Source organism: Ambystoma mexicanum, chromosome 8 (assembly GCF_040938575.1).
Source record: "Ambystoma mexicanum isolate Mex_15411 chromosome 8, UKY_AmexF1_1, whole genome shotgun sequence".
NCBI lineage: Eukaryota > Metazoa > Chordata > Amphibia > Caudata > Ambystomatidae > Ambystoma > Ambystoma mexicanum.
In genome coordinates, this window is record NC_090929.1 from 21118020 (window position 1) to 21143545 (window position 25526).

A 25526-nucleotide genomic window follows, 5' to 3' on the forward strand; every position below is an offset into this window, starting at 1 on the left:
CTTAAATCCTCAGCCTGTCTGCCCCCTTCTTCCCCTACCCAACACCAGGGACTCAGAGACCTGATACTGGTGTGCAAAAGACTGGGCTAGTTAAGCGGATTTCCATCCTGGACACCAGCTGTGAATCGGGAAGCTGAATGTGATGCTGGAAATGCCTTTTGGAAGGACAGGGCCTCCTAGTCCTTGTCCTACCACTTCTGTGTTTTCCGTGTTTTCTGCCACTGGGGTCCAACCTGGACCTCTGGCAGTGCAACGCTTCATTTTTCCTTTTAGTGAACAACACCCATCGGATACCCTTATGGCCCATACCCCGTTGAGTGGAAGGACCATATATGGCTACATATATGGCTGTTGGGCTGCCTCCTGTCAGACTGACTCTAACCTTCCCAGAGGCTATGTGTTGTGGGTACACCATTGAGGTTGGACCTGTATGTATCGAGTCGGAAGTCAATTCACATTCTGTGTTGTGGGTGTCTGGTTTTGGTGTGCATGACACAATGCCTGGGCCAGACCTGACTGAAAATGACATGAATGCAATGTAGTGTGCTCAAAGGCTACCCCAATCCACATTCTTTGTTATGGATGTCTGGGTGGAGTGAATGGCCTGATTGCCTGTGAGCCTGATTGGCTGCATGAATGCACTAGTGAATGATTGGCTGCCTGAGCCTGGCTCAGCCTGAGTGATTAGGGAACACTTGTGTATATCTAGAGACCCTCATTCACCAATTTGTTCAGAAGCTGAAGTCGAATTTGTAGCTTGAAGCAGCTGTTCCCTGGAGCTCAGCTGAAGGAAGAAATCTGCTGCATTTTCCTCAAGTCATCCGCAAGCTGTTGTGTTCTTCCAACGACTGATCCAAGAGAGGACCTTGTTAGTCCCTCATAGCTTGGGAAGAGGTATTCTATTGTGCACCTGCTACTCTTCATTCAGACGTACACTGCAAGCAATTCCTGTGTGCCTGCCGTCCGGCGAAGGGGTCCTTGGGAGTCCAGAAGATAAGTGTTTGGACATTTCGATCCAAAGAAGTGCAGTTGTGTCACCCAGGGTGCAGAGGAGTGTTTGTGACTGCTGGAAGCCAGATAGATGCGTATCGCCCTGCATTGGGGGTACACTGGCATAGTGCTGCTTGACACCCATAGCTGCGAATGTTCACCCTGAACAAAGAATCTTTCAATTGACATCCCTGACACGACATCTGACAACTTTTTCCTGCAGAAAAAAATCCTAGTTCGCTGTGTGCAGAGGAAGGTCTGCCAGTGGATTTCCTGCCACCAAAATCCGAAGACGTTCCGAGGGTCCAGCCTTGGTGAGGGATTGTAGTCCAGTCCAGTGGTCGAATCCAGGTCGCCAGAAGCCTTCCACAGGTTCCTGCTGCAGCACCGAAGATGCACAATTCCTGACACCTGCTTCTGCCACTGCACCCATTGCCACTGAAAGGCATCGTAGGTCCCCAGGGGTCTTACCTTCTTAAGCCACATGTAAAGGCCGGAGTAACGACCCGCCTCGGAGACCACCGCGAAGAGCGAAAGTGCTGCATTTCCAAGGCTGTCTGGTTCCTCTTTTTCTCTTGGCGTCAGCATGCCAGAGACTCCTTCTTGCAAAGGGGGGGGTCAATCTTTCAGGGGACCCATCGAGTAAAGCCAAGAAACTCCACCCCTTCGCCTGCCAAAGCACCAAAGGTACTGTGACTAGGAAGAGCGTCTTCCAGCTTCAGGAATCATCAAGGGGCTCCAGATTCGTCGCGGATCCTGTTCACGTGTGGCATCTCAGATACTTTGGGGTGGTGGAACCTGTGGAAAGGAAGCCGAGCATTTTTGAACTTATTTGGACTGGGCTGCAATAATTTACCTTACAGGTTGCCCAGGTGGGAGATCGTCACACAGCATCACTATTTCAGGCTAAAGAAAGTATACTGCCTGTTTACTAATCTGCCTGTCTTAATCTATGCAGTCACTCCTTGCTTAAGTAAGTCACATGCTTTGTAAAGACTGCCAGCAGTTGGTGTATTTATGAATCTAAGTCTTGTGTGGTTCCACATAGAGTTTATCTCATATTGCCATTATTAGAATAGAACTGCCTGAGTACAAAGTGTTATATTTACTTGAACCTTATTTATGTAAATCTTTATGGCAGTAAAGAACTGTTAGCACATAGCACAGTGTGCAGACATTCCTTTGTGGGGGTTTGGGGAATCATTGTACTTAAGAACCAGCCCGCATCACCTCCCGAGAGCTTAAGCCTTGGTTGCTCGTCCAAGCTACCATATAGAGAACCTTGGCTGGGGTGCTCTGTGTCTCTGCCCCAACCATACAGAGGACAAAAGTATAGAAACCCCCCTCCAGTCTTTACAATGACAATGAAGACAACCCCTAAAACAACAACCACAAATAACCACATCACTCCAAAGCCAAATGGAAGAAGTATACCTAATACATCTTTCCACCTTGGAAACACTGCAACTTTAGTGCAAAAGGCCCCAGTGTGCACCAATGAATAGAATAATGCCTGTGCTAGGACCAGCTCAATTATCCCTTCTGCACTTGGTCTCTCGCTTTGCTCTCTCCCCCTGCCACTTACCCCCCTGCCCTTGCACTTAGCGGATCCAAATGTGCCTAGGATGCAAAGATCAGTTCCTCCCTACCCCTTTTGCTCTTTGGCCAGCAGAATGGGCTGTGTTCAGGGTTGGTGTCTTATGAATTACCAGTAAATGGAGGGTGTAGCCGGAGAGCTGCCATTACAGGTAAGTGACCATTTTCTTCTCCAGCATTGTCTCGTTCATGGATCCACCTAAAGGCTGAGAAATCTGTCAAGCTTTCCAATGCTGGAAGACTAAAGCAACTTTTTCTTCTCATGCCTCCAGGTCAACTGTGTCACCCTGGCGGCTCTCGAGGGTGGAAGTGTTGAGTGCTCGCAGCAGAGGCTCTTGGGATGCTAAGGGTAGTCCTGGTTCTAAAGTGAGATTTTATTTCTGCAGGCTCACACCTGTGCTGTAGAGGAGAAGCTTAACCTGGCTCAGGCTGAGGTCCAACAGCTAAAGGCGACGGTTCGTCAGTATGAGAGTCTGGTTGAGAGCTACAAATGCCAGGTACATGGAGACTTTTACTATAACTTGCTGCACCCCTCCACCCCAATGCCCCATTCTCTATATACCCCTTCTCACATCCTACATTTGTATACCCCCTTCCCCTCTCCCTCTACCCTACCACCATAATATCTCACCTGGACACGGAAGTACTCGCACTGCCACGTCTTCTGCTGAAAACAAGATTGGCTGTGGGGACCGGGAATGCCGACCCACGGGGTGAGGAGTTTTATCAATAGTCCTTCCACATTCCCTGTCCTGTGGTGTTTCTGACTGACAGACAGAGAGGGAGATGTTGCCCAGCCTGACAGTAGCTCATGGGGGAGGACTGGAGTAGGCCCCCTTTGAGAAATAGCAATTGAAAGATTCCACAGGCCTATTCCCACAAGATTAACCTGTGGCTTGTGGATGAGTGTTGCTCGTGGGCGAGACATTTAATTCCTGACGAAAACCCTAAGCAAAGGGGGAGAAATACTGGGTCTTAGAAGTGTGTTCAAAAGTTCTGCTCTAGGCCCAGCTCAGCGACCCTCTGCTACAGGGGGTGAATATCTATGCTATGGTCCTACCTGTCCTGGCACTTCCTCCGTTCTCATCTCCACCCAGGGGTAAAGGCATTCAGTGTCAGTACCCCAGACCTGCTCAGGCCGTTATCACCAACACCATTCCTATCCCCACTTAGGCTTGTGTCTCGATTCAGGGTTATGGCACCACCCCTCTCCTACCCGTACCCCTGCTGGAATTTCCAATTATTATGCGTGAGCGTCATTAATGGATCAGCAGGGAAGCCTGGAGTGTGCACATGGATCCTTTGAAGAGATTACTTTGTACCTCCAACTTTTTAACACCTTAACGCTAGGCCATAAGACTCAATGATGTAGATTCCAGCTACATAGTGGCATTCTGGGGGAATGCTTGCACGGACTTCCTGCATGAGACAACCTGATTCAGAAGTGAGCGTGCAAAGAATAATGGAAGGGCTTGACCCTTGCTTGCGAAAGCTGCCTTACATTGCTGTCCTATGATTGGGTGCTGCTCTCTGTTGGCTCCCATCTTCAGTGTCTGCGTCGCAGGCTGGCCTCCTATTGTCCTTTCAGTAGAAGGCATCGTCATGGGCGAGACACTGCAGTCATTTCTTGAGACTGGCCAGCAGATCAGGGAATCAATTACAGCGCAACAGAGTACTAGTGTGCAGAGATTATGGGCTGTGTCGAGAGTCGGAGGATAATGTTAGTGACAAGTGTCCCCATTGTGTCAGGCTGCGCTATTGGTAGATGTGCAGGAGATGCAGTATATCTGTGGGAGGGGTGTATAGGCAGTTAAAGGTCAGTCACATTTTCAGGTGCAGCGAATGTGTTCTCAGTTATTGTAGTTTTAGGGAAAGCCCATTAGGGGGTGCTAGTTCCTGACAGGAAGTTGGGACAGCTTTCAGTGTCTGTGTGTGACCCACCCACCCACAGAGCCCCCAAGAGTATAGCCAGACTGCTCTGTCATGTTTACCAATGAGTTTCAACTAAATTTGTGGAATCCCCTGCGTGCACATGACACGTTGGTACGGACCCCTCACCAGAGGTATAAAGAAAAATCATCGAACGCCCCTTTCTTCTTACCTGCTTCTTTTTGCTCTCTGGATATCCTCTATTTGGACCAGTTGGTCTTCCTAGTCCCTCACTCTTCTTGCCCCCTTTTTCCTGTGCACGCGTTGGTTTTGCATTTCCCCTGCCCTTTTACCCTATATTGCTATTGTCCTCACTTTCCAGCCTTGCCATCTCAGCGTCCCTCTGGGGTCGCACCTGCTGTGCCCATCACCCTGGTTATGGCCATTTTTTCCCCGTATTCCTCCATTTGTTCGTATTTCCAGTTTCCTCACCACTCCTGCTCTTCAGCAGAACTATGCCTTCCCCATCTTAGACCCCCTGGTGGCTCATTGCCCAGGCTTTGGCTCCTCTGGCCTTATAACAGCCTTCTCCTTGCTCCCTGTGTCCTTGGCCGCACTTCCTGTGTTGGTTTTGATCGACGTCCTCTATTTTCAGGTGCAAAAGACACGAATGGAAGCCGACGAAATCTGCCAGAAGCTTGAGGAATGCGACAAAGAAAACAAAGTCCAGAAGGAATGCATGAACAGGGAGGTGGAAGCGGTGAGCCATAGCTACCTTTCTGGGGATCACGGGGAGTCCCGGCTACAGTAGGTGTTTGGGCAAGTGCCATGGCAATGCATTGTGGCCTTAGAGTGCAACTCCAGATTAGCCATTTGCTCCTACTTATGCCTCCCATATCCTGAATAGTGTCTGTTATCATCATTTGGTTCCCTGCTGCCTAAATCTTTGTCTTTGTCTGCTCTGGAAGCCCTGTTATTAATCTGAGCTTTTTTGGGCCCCTGAAGTGGAGGCATGCAACATCTGCCGTGACCCTTGATCCGTTTGTGGATTTTTAAAATTGTTTTAGTTATATGCAGCAATTGCAGTTTTCTGTTTTTATGCTTTCTGATTACATTCTCTACCAGTGTTTGTTTTTGCAAAAAAATAATGCATGTAAAAACATTGGCTTGTGGGAAGGTTTAAGGCCACAAATTTTTCAGGGACACACCGGTCCGGGCAGCTGATGGCTAAACACAGGCCAATTGGCTCCTTGGACCTTTGCTGTGCAAGAGTTGATTTCACATATTACTCCAAGCTTTGGATGCTTGTGCCTCTGTGGACCTCTGCTGCAGATAACAAAGCACACTGCTTGCACTGCCTCCTTTTTGGTGCATTTGTGGAGGACTGGCGGGGTGTAGAGGTTGCCTAACATTCTATGTCTGATCCACAGCTTCGTCGCAAGTTCAAGAGCCGAATTGATGAACTGGAACAACTGCCAGAGATGCTGAAGTCCACTGAATGTAAGCTGCAAGAATGCCAAGAGCAGCTTCTGGGCTATGAGAAGAAAAACAATGAGCTCTCCTCCATGATTTCTGATCTCCGGATGAGGGTAAGAAACTGGAAAAATGCAGGATCTAACACCAAGCTTTGCGAGCCTCCAGAGAGGCGCAATTCATGTGAGGAGAAGCGCAGTTCATGCAACGAGAAGCGCAGTTCTTGCAACGTGGCACACAATTCATGTGATAGGGACGTCATGCGGGCCCGTCGCTGTTGAACACCAGGAGCCTGTCAACGCTCCTCCACTCCTGTCCTATCACCGCCGGCTCAGTCAGCTCAGTGCATCTTGTGTTGGTTTGCATTAAACAACACTCATTGCAGAAATGATCTGTGTCTGCTGTTTTGTCCCTTTTAGAGTCGCTGTGACACTTTCTATGTACTGCACGTTGCTTCTGCAAGTGAATCCTCAAGGTAGTTCCTAAAACTGTCTGGAAACAAGCCTCCTGCTTTGATGGAGCTGCCTGCTGTGCTGCCCTACTCTGATGCATGGACTGATCTGACGTGTGTGTGTGGGTGTGTGTGGGTGTGGGTGTGGGTGTGTGTGTGTGTGTGTGTGGGGGTGTGACTGCATGTGACTACTGGACACCGACATGTAGAGGTTCTGAGGGTGTATGCTTGCCCTCAACCTCAAAGGGGGCTCCCACCTCCCTATCCAAGGCTCCCAAAAGACTTAATGTAGTAGTGGCTCAGAAGGCTGTTTTTCCTCTGGGAGTTTCTAGGTGACCCTAGCCCAGGGGTAGCTGGATCATCCGGTCATACACTTCCTCTTGGTTGACGGCCTTGCAACACTTTTCAGTCCAATGCTCTCTGCTCTGCCTCTCACTCCTCATTTCTGTACCCTCCTATGCTTTCAGCACCTCTCTCTCACTCTCTCTGCAGATGCGCCTGTTCTCTCCTCCACCTGATATACCCTCCTCTCTAGTCTCTCCTGCACCTCTCCAACCTCACCCGAAGACACCTCACTGAAGACTGTCTTTTCCGGGTTCATATAGCCGTCCCCTTTCTAGGAAGTTCCCTTAGCTGCCATTAGGCACTCTGGTCAGCTGTCTCCCTGGGCCATTCTCTGCCTTGTCTACCCCAAGCATCTATCTCCCCTCCTTCTGGGCTTGTACCCCCTCACCCCCCAGGAGTCTTCATAAGGTCCCTTTAGTCCCACTATCTTGTTTTTTTTCCTACATTTACTTCCAATCGGCCACGTGGCCAATGGCGTTGGTTGTTCTCGGCTCACCTCCTCCACCTGTACAAAGTAACACATTCTCGAAAGGGATGTTGCGGGGTGTTCCCTGGTCTCCCCTACTGCTGTTCAGCTCCCTGCTGGCGCCACTGCCCCACTCCACTCTAGTAGCAAGTCCAGGGACCAATTGTTGCATCTCCCATTCGGTTCCTGGGTGGGTCAGGGAAGTCCATTTTTATCAGGCCAACTTTCTCTCTTTCCGGTCCTGGTTTTGACCATTGTAGCCAGGTGCATTGTGCTTCTGGTAGTGCTTGTTGTTGGTCTCCCGAGGGAGCTTCTCCATGGGGTTCACTAGTAATAACCTGGGCACTTGTCCACTTACTAGACCATTACCATATTTGTATCCCTCCATTTATGTACCTCAGTACCTCTGTAAAGGACTACATAAATGACAGAGACCGTTGTTTCTTTGTGGCATAAAAAGGCTGCAGGTTTATTACTGCAATCCACACCAATCATCTATTTCAAAACTACGTGATTCTCATCACAGCAAAAACATACTTTGGCAGCCAGCCGACTAACCCCTCACTTTCTTGCTTCCCCCCTAGTTCCAACCAACTCCACTTTATTTCTTAGGCCAAAGCTCCTCCAAAAGCAATTTTCTGTGACCCACCTGCCCTTGCAGAGATCCTGAGCTGGAGGAGTGCCGTTTATGATGGGGAAAAATGAGCTCTTACATTCCTCAAGCGCCCTCGCTGCTGGGTCTCAGAGGGGCACTGATCCGCCCACTTTTCTATCCCTGGGCCATCAGCAGTCTCCCTGCCCGAAACATTGCCTCCCACATCCTGAGAAGTCTATATTCATCCCTATCCCTGGCAGGGATACCCAGCAGTATCTGAATCAGATAAAGCATAAGCTGTAACACCATAATATCCCTTATCCAGCTTCGGAGTTCTGCCCAGAAAGTTTGTATTCGTGGGCAGTGGCCCACCACATGTGGGAGAGGGATCCAATCTGCTCACAAGTTTGGGGCATAGAGGCGATACTCCTGGAAACATTCTGGATAGTTTTGGATACTGGTGCCAATCCTATAGGATGCTGAAATTGTGTTCCGTAGAGGATGTAAAGAGGTTCCCATGGAAAGTAATGCTACAAATCTTGGCCCGCTCTTCATCTGATATCTCCCACGGCCAATTCCATCCAGTATCTCTTAAACGTCTGTCTCCCGTGACATCTGCAGTGATCAGGACCCTGTATAATTTAGAGAGAATGCCTTTCCTGTCATCTGAGGTGTTTAAGATCTGTCGAATGGTGTCAGGTCTCTAGATACGTGAGAAACCCACTTCTGATCTGTTTGCAGGCCCTTAAGTCTAAGATAGTCAAAGATGGAAAATGCGTCCCTCCCCAATACCCCCTTACATCATAAACATTCTGAAATTCACTGTTCATGAACAGCTGACCCAACCTCTCCAGGCCCCTGTCTGACCACTGTTGCACCTGGCGAAATCCCTGGCAAGAGATATTGAATGGAAACCCCACACGGATGTGATGGGGGAATGCCAGGATGAGAGCCCCTTGTTTGCCTTCTTTTCCCATATCGCCAATAACACTCCCAGTGTGGGATGGTCCCTAAGCTGGTCGGCTAGAACGTGATAGGGAGTCAGTCCATAATAGGTCCCTCACCTTGTGGGGGCGGCCTCCATAGCCTATAAGGAAGCCCAGTATGATTTAATGTCATTGCTCATGTGGTCAAGCATCACTCGTAACTGGGCCGCTTGGTAATAGAGGTGAAACTCAAGGAAGCCGAAATCTCCCAGGTCTCTTGGGAGTGTGAGCGTGGCTCTTACTCTTACGTCTCGTCCCCTTTCCTCCATACTGTATGGGCGTCCCTCGCTAGGGATGGGAGACAGAATCTTTTTCACCAGAAAAAACCATCCCCTTTAAATTTAGAGGCACGCAGCCCTTGGAGCATGTGCTCCCCTGTCTCCGCCCACCAGTGCCACTCCCCAGTCACCTTTTCTGCGTCGATGGGAACAGGGCCGATTTCACCAGCGCTCCTGGGTTTGGCTTCGGCCATGTAATAACACGCGCTCTTTCCCGGATACTTCTATCTTTTCATTTGAAAGGTCGCCTCCAGAGGACTTAAAGGACTGCGTCAAACATCGATCAAGGCCCAAGGGAGGGCCGCTGTTTTCCATCGCAACCCGTAAGGTTGGCTCCTTTCCAAGAAAAAGCACGAGCACGAGGAACCTATCTTGTTCTTGCACCAGCACTCATACAGAGGCTAGTCCAGCTACCGGCCTTATGGCGAGGGGTCATCAGATCCTTCTGGGGTCAGTGCTGAGGGATCGCAAGAATCTTTTACCGGGTGTACACCCGAGGGGCAACGCCCTAATCCCGGCATAATGTCCGAGGGGGTACCACTGAGGGCAACACGCCTTCCAGGCCCCGACCTGAGATGCAGGGTAGGTCTCATGCTCCACCGCCAAGAGTCTTGGTGGAGGCGGGACCCAGTGAGCCAGGCACCATGACTTCGGCACGTGGCGTGCAGCTAGAAAAGATGGCAGCCGTGCCAGACGAGATGGCCGCTCGTCTGCTCCTAAGAACGGAGCAGGCAGGGGAACGAGTTACAAGGTGGGACTGGTGTCAACCAGGTACGTGGCCTACAGTTTATCCATCAGCAGCACAGGGCACGTTTCCCCTACAACCGAGACAGAGTGCGCTCTGGCACCAGCAGCCTCCCGCCACTCCGTCAATATCACCTGCCACCTCTTCAGCCACTGAAGACCGGTTCTTCGAAAGGTTCCTAGCGCTGATGCGAAATCCCCAGATGGGGGCCATCCTTCGGGATGCTATCAGGGACATGCTCCTCCGGACGCTCCACCAGCGTCCATAGTCATTCCTCCTATGGCTCCAGCGCCTCAGGCCCCGGTGCAGCCCCTGCTGCCCGTGCCAGCGCCTTCCATTCCCGCTCACCTACCTCCCACAGTACATGCAGTTCCACACCAGCCTCCACAGCAGTCACCGGCTCCGGTTTCTATGCCTCAGCCCATGGCGCCCAATAGTGTCCTCAGGCTACCAGCTATCTATTCTTCCTTCCCCTCTTTCCTCCCCTGCACTCCCACAGATTGGGACAGCAACTCTGTTGGCGGAAATTCGATCGCTCGTAGAGTCAGGCAGTGGAAGAGGTCCCAGCCTCCTAGCGGGGTCTGGCCTTCTATTCACAGATTTTCGACATACACAAGAAGAACCAGGCAGCCCTAGGAGTTGTGTTGGGGCTGTCCACCTTGAAAGTTTCCCTCCCTCTTCAAAAGTTCAAGATGGTTACCCCAGCGCTTATAGCAGAGACATTGTGCAGGGGGGACTGGATGTGCTCCCTGGATCTGAAGGATGCGTACCTACACGTCCCGATCTGGCAGCCCCATCAGTCCTTTCTAAGGTTCAGGATCATGGGCTTCCATTTTCAATACAAGGTTCTACCCTTTGGTCTCAATTCAGTCCCATGGGTCTTTACCATAATCGTGAATGCGGTGGCAGCCCTTCTCAGGGGTACCATGTTTATCCATACCTAAACGACTGCCTCGTCAGGGCGAGATCCCCGAAGGTGGTCCATCACACCCCCTCCGCACTCATGAATACACTACACGAGTTGGGATGTACCATCAATCTCAGAATCTAACGTTCCTAGGCCTCATCTGGGATACGAGCTCCAAGAGACTGTTTCCCTCGAAGGACAAGGTCACGGCCATCAAGAGAGCCATGGGGCATTTCCTCAGCAGGGCAGTGACCTCAGCATGGTGTTAACCAACACCTCTTGGGCATTATGGCAGCATGCCTCCTAGCAGTGCCACACACAAGGCTCAAGATGAGACGCTTGCAGCTGCACTTCGCAGCCTCCTTTAGTCAGGAGAGGGGTTCTCATGCGGAGCAGATCAGCATCCCACTTAAGCTCCAACAGGACCTAGTCTGGTGAAGCACAGACTACATTTTGCGGATTGGCAGACCCATGGGCAGCCACAGTTTCCACGGGGTCTGGTCCCGTCAGGAGCAGGATGCCCACATCAACTGGCTCGAGTTGATGGCCATTTGGCTCGCGCTCAAAGCTTTCCTCCCAATGGTCAGCGGCAAGTCGATCCTGATTCAAACGGACAGCTCCACCAGCATGTATTACATCAACAAGCAGGGTGGCGCCAGGTCCCCTCCCCTCTGCGCTCTCGCAGTCAGCATTTGGGAATGGGCTCTGGTAAATGACATACACTTGGCAACGATCCACCTCCCGGGGGAGTCCAACCTGATGGCGGACAGGCTCAGCAGGCTGGGTGCAGACAATTACGAATGGCAGGTGAATGAACGGGTCCTTCACGGGATCTTCAACAGATGGGTTCATCCTCAGGTGGACTTCTTTGCCACCTGGTGTAACAGAAGGTGCCCCCAGTTTGCGTCCTGGCAGGGGCTCCCTGGGCGATGCATTTCAGATACAGTGGAACAACATGAATGCATATGCCTTTCCTCCCACTCCCCTGGTTCACAGGGTGATCTGCAAGATAAGGGAATCCCGGCACCTATGTATCATTCTGACAGCGCCTTGGTGGCCGGCGAGGTCATGGTTCTCGGAACTGCTCAGCCTGTCAAATCAACCCCCTATTCACCTTCCGCTGGCCCCGGCTCACCTACTAACTCAGCCGGGAGGCATGGTCATCCACCCTGCCCCCCAGAGGTTTGCCCTTGCAGCATGGTTCTTGAGCAGGTCACATTGAAGCATCTGCGTATGTCACAGGCTAACCTAGACATCATACAGGGTGCTAGAAGCGAGGCTACTAGGAGCTAGGACAAGAGCAAGTGGACTAGGTTTTGTCACTGGGTGGAATCAAAGGAGGTTGATCTGCTGACCTGCATGTTGGGCGACGTGCTATCCTTTTCAGCACACCTCCCTCACTCAGGGGTGCAGGTAGACACATGCCGCACCTATCTGGCGGCCATCGGAGCCGATCAGAACTCGGAGGAGGAGGTATTTTCATCCTCCAACCCGATAGTTAATAGACACTTTGTGGGCCTCACCAGGCTCTGCCCACCTATCAAGAAGCCTTACCCGGTGTGAGACCTCAATGTAGTCTTGGGCGCATAAACCATTTGAGCCAATGGTGTCCACGGACATCAGCCTAGTCACCATTAAGACGGCCCTCTTGGTAGGTCTTACCTTTGCACGCAGGGTCAGTGAAACCCTATACTACTTTTCATAAGGCTTAGAAATCACCCTGCATTCTTACCTAAGGTAGTCTCCTTGGTTCATCTGAATGAGGAGATAGTGCTACCTGTTGGGTATTTTGTGTAGATTTGGGGCCTAGCGGTATTTTCTTACCGCCAAAAATAAAAGTAATTCAGCAATAATCACTCCTTGCATTCAGATTGGGTTTGGTATTATAGTAATATAGTGGATATGCATTATTTCAGTACACAGGTATATTTAGCTGGTATACATTTGGTTGGTGGTAATTTTTTTGGTGAGCATAATTCCTTTGTTTTATTTGTGGCTCCAATATCCAGAACCCCTTATTTTTGTTTAGATTGTTCGTGTGATCACTAGAGAGACCTCAGGCCTACATTTCAGAAACACCACACTTTGATATGGAGTGCCACCTAGGGCTGTTATCACTGATTTATCTACAACAGCGAACTAACATGTGGTTTTATCACTAATTTATTTACATTAGTGAACTATTCCAGAGGCCTCTCTCTCTGCTGACTCATGTACCTCCAGCAGGCTATTTCATTATGTCCCATTCAGAAGCCACGCGCACATATACGCTGAGTCGAACCGTGCACACAGCTATTTTACTGCCAAGTCTTATTTTTAGCTACCTTATTCTTTGTTTTATCTACATGAAAAATGACATGCACTGCCTAAAATCTTCCCCAGATTACCAGTGCTATAATGGTAGATGCACTAAGAAAAGAGAAAAAACAAAAACACACTACACGTCTGCTTTCATATATTTCTGTGTATGATAAACAATTGCATTTCAACACCATCTTCCCCCTTTTACAGAAATAAATGGAAATTGCACAGCAGCAGAGATATTCACTTTACATTATCTGTAACAAAATGAAAAGAAATACGGCAAGAGAACATTCAATTTGCAACATTACAGTATGATAATTAAACACCGGAATTCCCTCTTCTACTCTGCCAGAATAGATTTCTCACACACACACACACCGCCCCCTCACTGCAGGATAATTACTGGCAAATTGTAGCTTGTTCAGCACTCGAAGTCTCCGGGCTGGTCGCTTTCTTGAACTGGCTCAGGGCTCCCTCTTAAAACACCCCAGCGAGGACATGCAGTTCTGATCTGCAATCTCTCAAGCCGGTGCTTATTGCCTGGAATCTCAGTCTGTGCAGCAGTGGACTGGGACCTGCTTCTCAATCAGTAAACTCCCCAGCCCCTCCAGCCAAGTCCTCCCTCGAGCTGTGCAATATGTCCACTAACTCTCTCCTTCCCCGAGATTCTACAGGAAAGCTCTGTTACAACCCCTAGGGTGACGTGCACCCAATAAGATTCTATCATGTCATATCCTCCTTCTCTAAACAATGGCTTACTTTTACAGTAAGCAACTGTAACAAAACTGATTTCCTGCTTATTCGAGTTTTGTTTCCTGAGCAAGGACCGTGAAAAGCACAGAGAAAATAGACAAAAATCTGGATGCACATTTAAAATTAGCCTGTCTTTTCTACCTCATTTTGCACTGAAGAACACATTATGATGTTATTTGATTATTATTAGTGATTAGTATTTGTTAGGTGTATTAGTTAATTAATTATCTAATGTGTCTCCTGCAACAGAGGCATTTCAGGTGAGAAAAGTGCTTTTAAATGAGAAAATGGTTTGTTTTTGACCTGTGTATTCTGTCTCCATTTACATGTCCATATGTTACACTGGCAACACATGGCTTGAAACAATTGCATCATAGCAATACCTTGATCCCATGCAGTGGCGCTGCACTCCAAAAACACGCTAAATAATCCTACATATCTACTTTCGTCGCGGACCCCAAGGACGAGGCCCAGAGGCTACCGCACTGTCTGGATGTCAGGCATGCTCTAAAATTCTACCAGGACAGAACCAAGAGCTTCCGCAAATCGGAGGCTCTTTGTCACCTTCGGTGGGTCAAGGCCATGCTATCAAGCTTCCAAGGCCTCCATAGCAAAATGGATGGTTGCGGCCATCAAGGAGGTTTATAAGGGGGCCGCAGAAACCATTCCCAGCAAATATGCATGCACACGCTATCAGAGCCTAGGCCACGGCTGTGGCTTTCCAGAGGCATGTTCTGTTGCAGGTCATCAGCAAAGCAGCTACCTGGGCTACGCCTTTGGCCTTCTACAAGCACTACTGCTTGCATGCCAGTTTCAGGTCGGAGGCAGCATTCGGTCAGGCAGTATTAAGGACTTATTTTCTCAGGAGGGTCACCTTTCCACCCTGGGGCTACATTCTTTTGTAATTGCCTGTATAGTATGGAGGACATGGGTCTATGGACTAAGAGTATCTTAGTCACTACGGTGAGTAACTTATAATTATCACTACAGCAAGGAGAAAAGCACACTGCCCCAGTCTACCTAGCCCAGAGAGTCTCCAAACCAACAGCATCTAGGCCCACACGTACTGCCTATACATCCCAAGATTCAAGCATGCCAAAACCAGTGGTTCCAGCTTCTCGGGCTCCGCTGCCACGCTCTGGAACTCCCTCCTGCCATGAGATCCAAGCCTTCCTACACCTTGTTCCAGAAAAGACTGAAAACCCACCTGCTTCATTAGCAGCCTCACTGCCTGCTAACCATTGTTTTTACTGCGAAAACTACAACTAGCGTCTAGAGGCTCACAGGTTAAGTGTGCTCTACAAATGTATAAATTAACAACCAACCAATCTATGGCAGACTTCAGACACCTTCTTGCAGTCTTAAGTGTGAATAGGGCATCCAGGCATGCCTCCTTTTTTGCATTCTATCAGTTACACCTCTGCAATGATAAATTAAAAGCAAAACTGCGGATACCAGAATGCGGGGGAACACTGTACATATTTTTGCACCACTTACACCCGATTGCCATGGCGAGAGAGAATATACATCTCTGCTCCACAACCACCCTTTATAGAGTGAAGAGGCAGTGGTGCAAAAGAAGTGGGCTATAGTGGTCAGTGTCTGCTTTTTAGCCAATGGCAATTTATGTTTGATTAGCAGTGCACACATTTAGGAAAAGCTCAACTACAAGTCCCAGAATGCAAACCACTATTGAAATAACATCCAGGGACTACTTATCAATGCTAAAAGCTTTGTTATAATGTTGTCCCTTCTCTGTAAATATTATTTTATTTATTTAGCATTTGTAACGTGCGCCAAACTCGTAGGATTCTGGGCGCTGGACATCAGGTAATAAACATTACGGGATTACCACAGGCAACAATAGAAAACAGTGGTTTGGCATAAATCATAATAAGAATATTTACAGACTTAAGATATATACCTATAAACTAATCCCATTAGTACATAATCAGTAGTATTTACATGTGCAACCTTATGCACATAGGTAATTTTACAAATGACGTAGAGCAAATGTATTCACACAACCGTGTTGTATAGGAAGGAAACTATAAGCATTGGGACACAGAGGCTACACATTGGAAGTGAGGAACCAGGCTTTAAGTTTTCTGCGGAATGCGGTGTGGGAAGGGTCAGATCTAATGTCTAGAGGTAGGGTGTTCCAACCTTTGGTTGCCACAACTGGGAAGCTGCGTCCCCCAGCCTTGTTCTTCTGAATTCCAGAACAGAGATAAGGAAGGCTGTAGCGGAGCGTGTGGTTTTGGGGGTTTGGGTTGGAGTTAGCAGGTTGGTAAGATATTTAGGAGCTATGTTAGTGAGGCAATTGTGGGTGATTGCCATTGTTTTGAATTTGATCTGGTCCTGAACTGGTAGCCAGCGCACTTTACGTCTGATTTCGGGGATATGTTCTCTTCTTGGTATATTTAGTGCTGCCCGTAAGGCATTGTTTTGTGACCTGTAGTTTTTTAATGCTGGTAGTTGCAGTGCCAGCCAGGAGGGCATTACAATAATCGAGTTTCGACAGAATGAGGGCTCTTGCTAATGTTAGGCAACTGTCTGCTGATAAGTAGGGTCTGCAGGCGTTATTAATGAGTTTGGCAGTGTATGTTGCTGATGAGATTATGGAGTTAACTTGTCTGGAGAAGGTTAAGGAAGAATCCAAGTGCACACCCAACGTTTTGACTTCTTTAGAGACAGTAATGGTATTTCCATCTATTATGAAGTGATTGTATTTGGGGTCAAGTTTTTGGAGGTGCGTTTGGGTACCGACCAGGAGTAGCTCTGTTTTTTCATCATTTAGACAAAGTTCGTTTTGGGCCATCCAAGATTGGCTCATCTGGTAGATGTCTTTGAGGATGGTGGAGTCGGTGTAGTCTCCAGTTAAGTGTATTAGAATTTGCGTATCGTCCGCATAGTTTGTGCAAGATACTCCACGTTCATCAAGGCGATCGAATAGCAGCTTGGTGGATATGTTGTGAAGTGTTGGGGACATGCAAGATCCTTGAGGAACCCCGCAGGGAACAGGGGCCGGGGTGGCATTAGCTAGGTTAGAAAAAACTCTCATGGTACGCTCAGGGAGGAATGATTTTATCCAGGCAATGGCATTGGATGAGAAGTTTGCAGCGCTGTCCAGTTGGTGGCATTACATTTTATGATTTACTAAGTCAAATGCTGCAGAGAGGTCTAGAAGAAGTAGCATGGCTAAATTTCTGTTGTCAATTATAGTGTCCATTTGGTTGTTTAGGTCGAGGAGTGCCGTTTCTGTCCCGTGTCTTGGTTGGAAACCCGATTGGCGTAGGCCTAGTAGATTATTTTCCAGGTGTTTCTGAATCTGCAAGTAGGCGGCGCGGTCAAGGATTTTCAGGAGGAAGGGGACCGTCGTGATGGGATGGTAATTAGTAGGGGTGCTGGGGTCAAGGGGAGGTTTTTTTAGAAGCGGGAGGACCCATGCTGCTTTCAGATTCTTAGGGACTGTACCTTGTGAGAAGAAGTTACTGATGAGAGAGGTGATGAATGGGGCGAGTTCTGTAACAGTCTTTGATGACTGGGGCAGGGCATATATCGCCTTGACACCTTGATGGTTTTAAACTGGAGATTATTTTGATGACCTCAGTGGTAGAGACTGGCCTGAATTCGAAAGGAGGGATTAGCGGCTCTCTCGTGATTGGTGGGTTAGTGTTGATGGCTGGCAGTGTTAACTTTTCGTTTTTGTTTTGGAGCATAGCTATTTTGTCCAGGAGTGCATGCGGATTGTTGGCACACCAGGTTTTGTCTTTCTGACAGGTGTCAGGTGGGCTGGTGGGAGACTCAAGTTCCCTAAGGATAGTGAATAATTCCTTACTGCTAGATTTGGCATTTGCTATGCGCTCATTGTATGTAGCGTTTTTAGCTAACAGTATTGCTTGCTTGTATTTTTGGGCGGGGGAGATGAAAAGATCCCTGTTGTTGTTTTTTGATGGTGAGGCTTTCCAGGTTGATTCAGTTGCACGTTTATTCGATCTAAGATTCTTGAGGTCAGGTGGGAACCAGGAGTTCAGGTGAGCTGTCTGTTTTGGTTTGCAGTGTTTGAGTAGAGCAATTATGTCAATGGCTTGGAGGATGGTGGTGTTGTAGGGATCTACCATGGCTGATGGGTTGCCATGGGAATAGGTACTGTCGGTGATGGGGCCTAATAGAGGGAGCATGTTGGTGTGTTTGATGTTGCATGTGTTTCTTGCAAGGGTTGCTGGGGTTAAGTGTGGAGCCGTTTTGTGATTGGTTTGTCTGGGGATAGTGAATGTGATGATGTTGTGGTCTGACCAGGGGCTAGGGCAAATATATCATGCTAACCAGCTTCAAGTGAGTGTTAGGACACTCATGGCCTCCAGGTCCACATCGACCTTCCTGCCACCGGAAGATCTGCATTTCCTTTGGGAAAAGTGAACTTTGCTATTGTCTAAGGATCAAGCTATCTCTAATATTGCTGTATGATAAGCTTAACCAGTGCAACAACAAATATACAATGCAGAGATGTAATGCCAGGCCAGCTTTTGTGAAAGGCTAGGAGGAACGGGGATACGTCAGTGGCAAGTCAGCGTACCACACAATGAATACGACTCTGGTGGAAAATATCTTATGGCAGCATTTTCGGACTGGCCAATGCTTCCAAAAGGTTGGCAGGTATTGGGAAGAGGCAGCTTAATGTTAGATGTGCCGAAATCAGCTTCTAAACTTTCTTGCTCCTATAACATTAATTTGGTTGGGCTAGAATGGCAATGTATCTTAAAAATTGCAGCAGACCGTTCTGCTATTGGTGAGCTTTATAACATTGTTGAAGACTTACTCTTGCATTTTCTTCCCAGGGATTTCTTTTGGAATATTGGCTCGTGGGTTAACATGCCCGCTTTTGTGATTTTGTGAACCCTGTAGCTAGATCTCCGCTGCAGGTTCTTAACCCACTAAGATATTCTAAGAATTGAGTGTCTTTTAAAGCGTAAAATAAAGCTTTCAGGAATGATGTCACAGCTGCTTTTAAAACGAATAGTTTTAGAAAGAAATGATTATCGTCCTCTATTGATCTGGCAAGATGGACAAGTGGGTTAATGGACATCTACACTTTAATTTGAACAGTTTGATAGAGACCTGCCTATGCGAAGACTCTGCCATTTTGGGACTTTCACTGCAGAGAGGGAAACCTATGGATTTCTGGCACACACAGCTGTCTCAGTGGGGGAGGAGGGGTAGAGTAAAGCTATAAAGCTTGTATCCCCAACCAGCAATCAAACCTCTGCAATGCAGAGTGTCGTCTGGTCGGTGAGATGACTGCAGAATATGAGGAGTCCCTCAGTGGTGGACTGCTCTCAAATCCTAGGTTCATCTTTTAACTAAAGTGTGTGATCCTGGGAAGATCAGTTTATCCTTCTGTGTCTCATATGTAGCACATGTAATATCAACAACATAATGCCTGATTGATTATCAAATAGAGGAAGAGTCCATTAAGATTTGCACATGATCATTATAAGTACAAGTGTTACATATTTTAGATAGTTAAAAATGTGCGCCTGTGTTATTATATGCACCCCTTTTTACCCTGAGACGAGGCAATGGCAGCATTTGTAATACATAGGAGCAGTGTTAGCCTTGCCATGCCTATATCAGAAATATCAGAGTTTTTGACTGTAGGCAGGCCAGGCTTGACATCAATGGATCCATTTTTGTCAGACAAAACATAGTTCCCAAGATATGGGAACTCCCCTCCCCTGCACACTCTTAGGCCGAAATCGGCCAAACAATTATCTGATATAGTCGTCAAATAGGTGCAGTCAGGAAATTCCAAAGTAATGTAGGTCATGGCAGTATTCAAAACCAATGTTCTTCAAAGAAGTGAATCTTAAAAATGTTCCTTTTTTCTTCACAGTTGTTACTTTAATTGGGAACCCAATGCGTTTCGAATGACAAATCTCTATCAGGGGTGCTCTACTGTGAAATATGCTGAAATTTAACAGAAAGAAAGAAATGTAAATTTCTTGAACACTTAAAAAAAGGTTAGCAGGCGCTCCTCTCCAGAAAGAACATGGCATGATAACCTGTTCTGAGATGAGTTTTCACCACACGCTTTTTGCTCACTGTACCTTTCACAGATGGGAAATCCCATTTGCATATCAGTCTTTGTCCCGCCCACATGGGCAGTCCAGCACCGAAATGCTATGGCAATTCCTCTCTGAACAAGAGTACCGACAGCAACCCCATACACGTATTTCAGCCTTGTTGGGCCTCATCAGAGAGGCACAGCTTCACCTCACTGATGAGGCCCAACAAGGCTGAAACACGTGATCAATAACCCAACCTGTAAAGTGTAAATGCTTTTCGCTATGGGCTGCAGTGGTGATCATCTCCCTCCATCCTGAGCTTCCTCCCTCTTCCTCCAGATATCTCCTTGGACGAGGAGGATGGAGGGGGCAGGGGGGGCATGAGATGTCCTTCACTCTTCCTGCCTATTCTTGGATCAGGCAGAGGGAAAGGTCAGCATTATAACCCCACCCCCTGGCCTGAGATGACCTTCATACGCCCGATTTTCCAGCGTCCCTGAAGCATTCGGAATGGCGTGACGTCACCCGTGGTTACCCTAATGCTATTTACAGAGCTCGTCATGGGTGTTTTATTCAAATGTCTTCACCTTTCCTCTATCAAGTTGCAGCAAATTAATTCTGCAAGAACTGCTGGAGCCACAGGCAACCGTGACTGTCAAGCTTTCAACTGTTCTAAATCCTTTGTTGCACTCCCTAACCCCAGAGATAGGAAAATTGGGCAAAATAACAAACAAGACCTCTTGGGCTTCGTCTGAGATCTGCATGGAGGAAGACAACGGTCACCCTCTGCAACACACTGAACCTCCGCTGGCTCTTTCCATGCCACCCCTGCAAGGAGCACGGAGGCCGAGCACCAAGGAAGACTGGATCAATGTGCCTCTCCAAACATTGCACATAGTCCTCTAGGGGACTCCTACTTGGACGGCAACATCAGGAGTCTTTTACTTCTTGTTCCTCATAAGATTGTACTTTACTGCCCTGACCACCCTTTAACCGCTTTTGAGAACACTAAAAACGGAGATTGCACCTTACAATCAGGGCTCAAGTCGAGGGTACACGCGGGGGGGCAGAGTCCCCCCACTTTACAAGAGGGTGGACTCAGTCCCCCCAGCTAAATTGAGAAACATGAATGTGCTCTTTGAATTTAAGCCAAACTCGGGAATCAAACCTCAGTAGTCGGGTTTGTAGGCCGGACACTTCACCACTGCACTATGTTACCTGAAGAAGAAGAGCAAACCACTAAAGATGAAATGTCCCATGTCAGTACTGCAAGTCCCATGGAAAACATTTGCATTGGTTTTTGGAGTTTAAAACGTGCACACCTTTTAACGTTTTCAAAAACACTATTAGAAGAAAATATCCTCTCTTGGTTTTGTGTGTGCGTTGATTTTATGAAAGGCAAATGCCATTCGTCCTGTACAATTTGGGTGGTTATGCAAAACCAATTTAATGAAATGTGCACATTTTACCTTGATATGATAATTTCTGGGTACGTTGCATCCCATTTGTTTGTTGATGAGTCCCCCCACTTTAATTTTTGGGACTTGACCTGCTTACAATTGAATTCTATGGCTTCCTTTAGCACTTTTCCTAAACTCTACATGCCTCCTGCATAGGTTATGACCTGCATGCCGTTTCATCGGCCAGATTGAACTCCCTCCCTTGGAGTACTTCATCCAGTCTCTTATCTCATGGTACTTTGCTTGGGGGGGTGGGAGGGGAGGTATCTCCCGTATGTTACTTTACTGAATAGTACAGGAGTTCTCTCTGAGCTCGACTTCAGCGGGAGAGACCCGCAGGGCAGCGTTCCCTCCTGAGGCTGCTCAGGGAAGCAGCGTTCCCTCCTGAGGCTGCTCAGGGAAGCAGCGTTCCCTCCTGAGGCTGCTCGGGGAAGCAGCGTTCCCTCCTGAGGCTGCTCGGGGAAGCAGCGTTCCCTCCTGAGGCTGCTCGGGGAAGCAGCGTTCCCTCCTGAGGCTGCTCAGGGAAGCTCAGCAATAATATTCTTTTATCCAACCCGGAAGCATTCGGCGGCTCATGAAGCATTTCCGGACCTCCTCGGGTGGAGCACTGACAGTATCTGCAAACTTGCGCATTGCTCTTCCTTATGTCCCCTGTTTCTCAATCCAACCCAGAGCTCTGAAGTCCCTTAAACACATTGACGTGCAGGAGAGCATCCCTTCAACAACCCGCTGTGCCCCACCACCTAAACTCCGACTCGAGCCCAAGAGCCTAAAAACATACATATTTAAATGAATGATCTCCCCCACTAGAATGATGAGCCAGTTCAGGTCTTTTATGTAGTATCCCTGTTTTATGTTATGTGCCCCGATGCCTGCAGGCTTTCGGCCCTTAACAAGCACATAAATAAAATAAATAAATTAATGTGTACCGCAACAGACCGAGACTAAAATCCCAAGAAACTAAATATCTATTTTGTCTAGACAGCCATTGTGGTGTGAACAAGAACAGAAGAGAAAGCCTTCAGCTTCACTTTCCTTGCCTTTTGCTCATTGTTGTGGGGAACTGATCAGTCCTTCAGACCATCAGTGCTGGGAAACTGTTTCCCTTGTTGAATTCTTGTATTTTTTAAAATTGCACACAGCATTGTGCAGTGCAATAGGAAACCTAGTATTCCTCCGAACCTTTTATTATTGGTTTTTGGTTACCTTTATATGTTCGTAAAGACAATCTGTTGGCAGCAATTACATTTTTACAATTTTCAAAATATTTTACTCGTGCACTTTCTTGTTTACTGCGCATGCCTACTAAAGGTGGCTAACACCCTAAAATGGCTGTGCCATAAGATTTCTCACTATATTGCAGTTTGGCCTTCTTCCTTCGCTCACAGGTCAGGAAATCCATGGAAGGTCATGCACTTGCCCAGGAAAGCCGCTACTTTCGTGGGCTTGTGAGCCTTTGTGTGTGTGAGCACAAGCAATGGGGCTGGGACTGTCTGGTCCCAGTCCACATCCCCAGGTGCTAGAGATCATGCTGCTGGGCATGTGTGAAACCAGACGTTGCACCTGATTGGACAACTACTGGTTATTTGAATGGTGCAGATCGTTACCATTGGTGGGCTTGGACTTGCTTCGTATCTAGATAAGAGGACACCTAATCCAGCCATTCTTTAGATCTACGTTGGAGCCAAGAATTCTATGATGGAGGGCAGCCCGCTGACGACCCGAGACGACTTCTGCAGTGGGCCAGCATCCCCTCCAGTGACCGGCCTGATATAGCCCTAGTCCGTTGCAAGGTCTCAAACACTCTTCTGTGCTTCAGCCCTTGGACTAGTGGCACCAACTAGTCTCAATGCCTTCTCGTGGCTCCCTTGAGGGCCACTTCTCAAGCCCGAACTTTGGAGGTTACCAGCTCGTGTCATAGGTCACCTTCTCCTGTAATTGCAGCATCCTAACATTAAGGGAACCAGTCATAAAACTGCTTCTGTGCCTGTTACTGGAAGGACTCCTGTCCTCGCTTGCAAGGGGTAACTGTCACTGGAACTCACCTTCCACCATCCCATGAAGTGTCCCAAAGGGGTCTACATCATAAAAGTCTGCCTTCTTCATCATCTAGGCCTGCATCTTCAAACGGCCCCGACCAGAACCTGCAACCCGTGGATGCCTTTCACCTGAACAAAGGACTGAAGATAGTGTCCCCAGCGACCCCCTTCCCCCCAGACAATCCATCATGTGACCTGGGACAATCGGAGTCAGAGGGGTAAGAAAGCAATTCTGTTACTGTCCCCCCCCTTCCCTCACTAACCTTGGGTGCAAAGCCCTTTGTCGCCCAACTCCCTCTTTACTTACCGTTGCTTGTCAAACCTGGGTCACATCTCCTACCCCTGGGCTAGCCTTGGGACTGGAAGAGACTGGAGAACTGGCCTGTCTTTGGACAAATACTTGTTCTACTTTATTTTGAAAATATATTTTTATTGATGTTTGCACGCAGGTGAAGGTACAGAGTAATACAGCAAATAATTAGCTTGAGTCGAACTAGCAATGATTCAACAAAACAAGATACTTTATGGAGGACCCAAGGAGGGTGTGGCACCCCAAATTCAATGACTCAACCACCATCCTGTGACTGAAATAAAGTACTTTTGCTAAACCACATCAACAAAACTTTAACTCCCCTTCCCCCCACCCCACGCTCTTCCCCGGTTGGGTTCATGGAAGCTTGAAAACCCTGCAGGGCTAGTGCGGTTGGGTTGAGCGGCAGGACAGATGCATGAATTTGCCGGGAGCAAGGCTGTGGGTCATTCTGTGCCAGATTGAGAGGATGTTCGTGGGTTTTTAGGTTCATGTGATCGTCATGTAAGGGGTGTCTCTCCATTCATGTGTGTCGGTAGTGTTCCATGAAGCGCAGCCATTGCACATCAATGTGTTTGTATGATTCTAGAGGGCTGGCCATCAGGCTTTCTATTTCGTATATTTTGTGCGAGTTGGCAAGCCATTCGCAGTGCATCGGGAGACGGTTTCTCTTCCAGTAGAGAGTGATACAGACTCTGGCTTCTGAAAAGAGGTTTCTCTGCTTGTGCGACAGCAGTGTATATTCCCCCTCCTGCATCTCTATACCAAATAGGACCAGCAAGGGTGTTCATTCTCTACTGCTCCCGTCTATGTCCTTAACCCACCCCAGCACTTCTTTCCAGTATTGAAGTGCAGCCAGGCTTTCCCACCACATGTGCCAATAGGTGCTGGTAGCGCCACAATTTCTCCAGCACAGGGGGTTAACATTAGGATTCATTTTGGGGAGCCTTTGTGAGCTTAAATGCCACCTGAAAAGGAGCCTGCCTTTGTGCATCTTATACTCCGTCATAATGGTGGAAAACCATACTGCTCTATTAATCTCTGTATCTTCCGGAAGACGCAGGTCCATATATCACAGCTTTTGGGTGTTTGGGACAGGTATGTGGCCCCTGATTAGGGGGGAGGCATAGAGTGCAGAGATGAGACCTGTGGCGTCACTGTCCTGGGCATTAGGAGGCGCTGCGCTGGATGTCGGGGACAACCAATCTATTGTGGGATCAGTAATTTGGTTCAAATCACCTCTGCAGATAAAGGCGGCCTATCTGTCATGGACTTAAGGTATGCAAAGTGGCTGCGCAGAACTGGGTTGGTCATTGGTTAAGGGCGTACAGTGAGCAGAGAGTGACTGCTTTGTGGCCTATACTCCCATTCACTGCCAACAGCCTCTGCTCCATTCCTCTTTTAATTCGCAGTATCGAGGCCTAATGATTTTTTTTATCGGCATCCCCACCCCGCCTTTTGTGAAGGGCCTAATCCCACAGCACATACTCCATCCCTTTCCCTAGCAACGTGTATTCTTCCTCTGCTTTGAATTTAGTTTCCTGCAGCAAAAGGATATCTAGCCCCGAGGTGTTGAATTCCTGCAACACCATGGAGCATTTCTGTGCCTAATTCAACCTTTTAACGTTCAAGGACCCGACCCTTATACTAACTTTATACACATTCAAATGCGTCTCCCTTCTTTAAAACTTTAACCAGCATGTCTGTTATTTAAAGGCTCCCGATCCAGCTTCCGACCCCCCGAATTGCAATAGCACCACCTCACCCACCAACAAACAATCCCTATGTGATCATCTAGAAAATGGCTAGAACATGCCGGGCCGGCCATTGCTTGGCAAAGGCCCATGACTGCAGTCAAAGGCGGAGCCAAGCATTCATGGGGTATTACATC

The 25526-nt window shown here is 48.1% G+C and overlaps 1 protein-coding gene across 2 annotated transcripts in view; it reads left to right on the forward strand.

The window, feature by feature from the left end:
* The window catches only part of ODF2 (outer dense fiber of sperm tails 2), a 1029707-nt gene that overhangs the window by 872865 nt on the left and 131316 nt on the right, over nucleotides 1-25526 (forward strand). For both annotated transcript variants that reach the window (XM_069609164.1, XM_069609165.1), the window contains 3 exons: nucleotides 2973-3083; nucleotides 5111-5215; nucleotides 5886-6044. In XM_069609164.1, the coding sequence (XP_069465265.1) occupies nucleotides 2973-3083; nucleotides 5111-5215; nucleotides 5886-6044 (375 nt within the window). The remainder of the gene's footprint in view (nucleotides 1-2972; nucleotides 3084-5110; nucleotides 5216-5885; nucleotides 6045-25526) is intronic.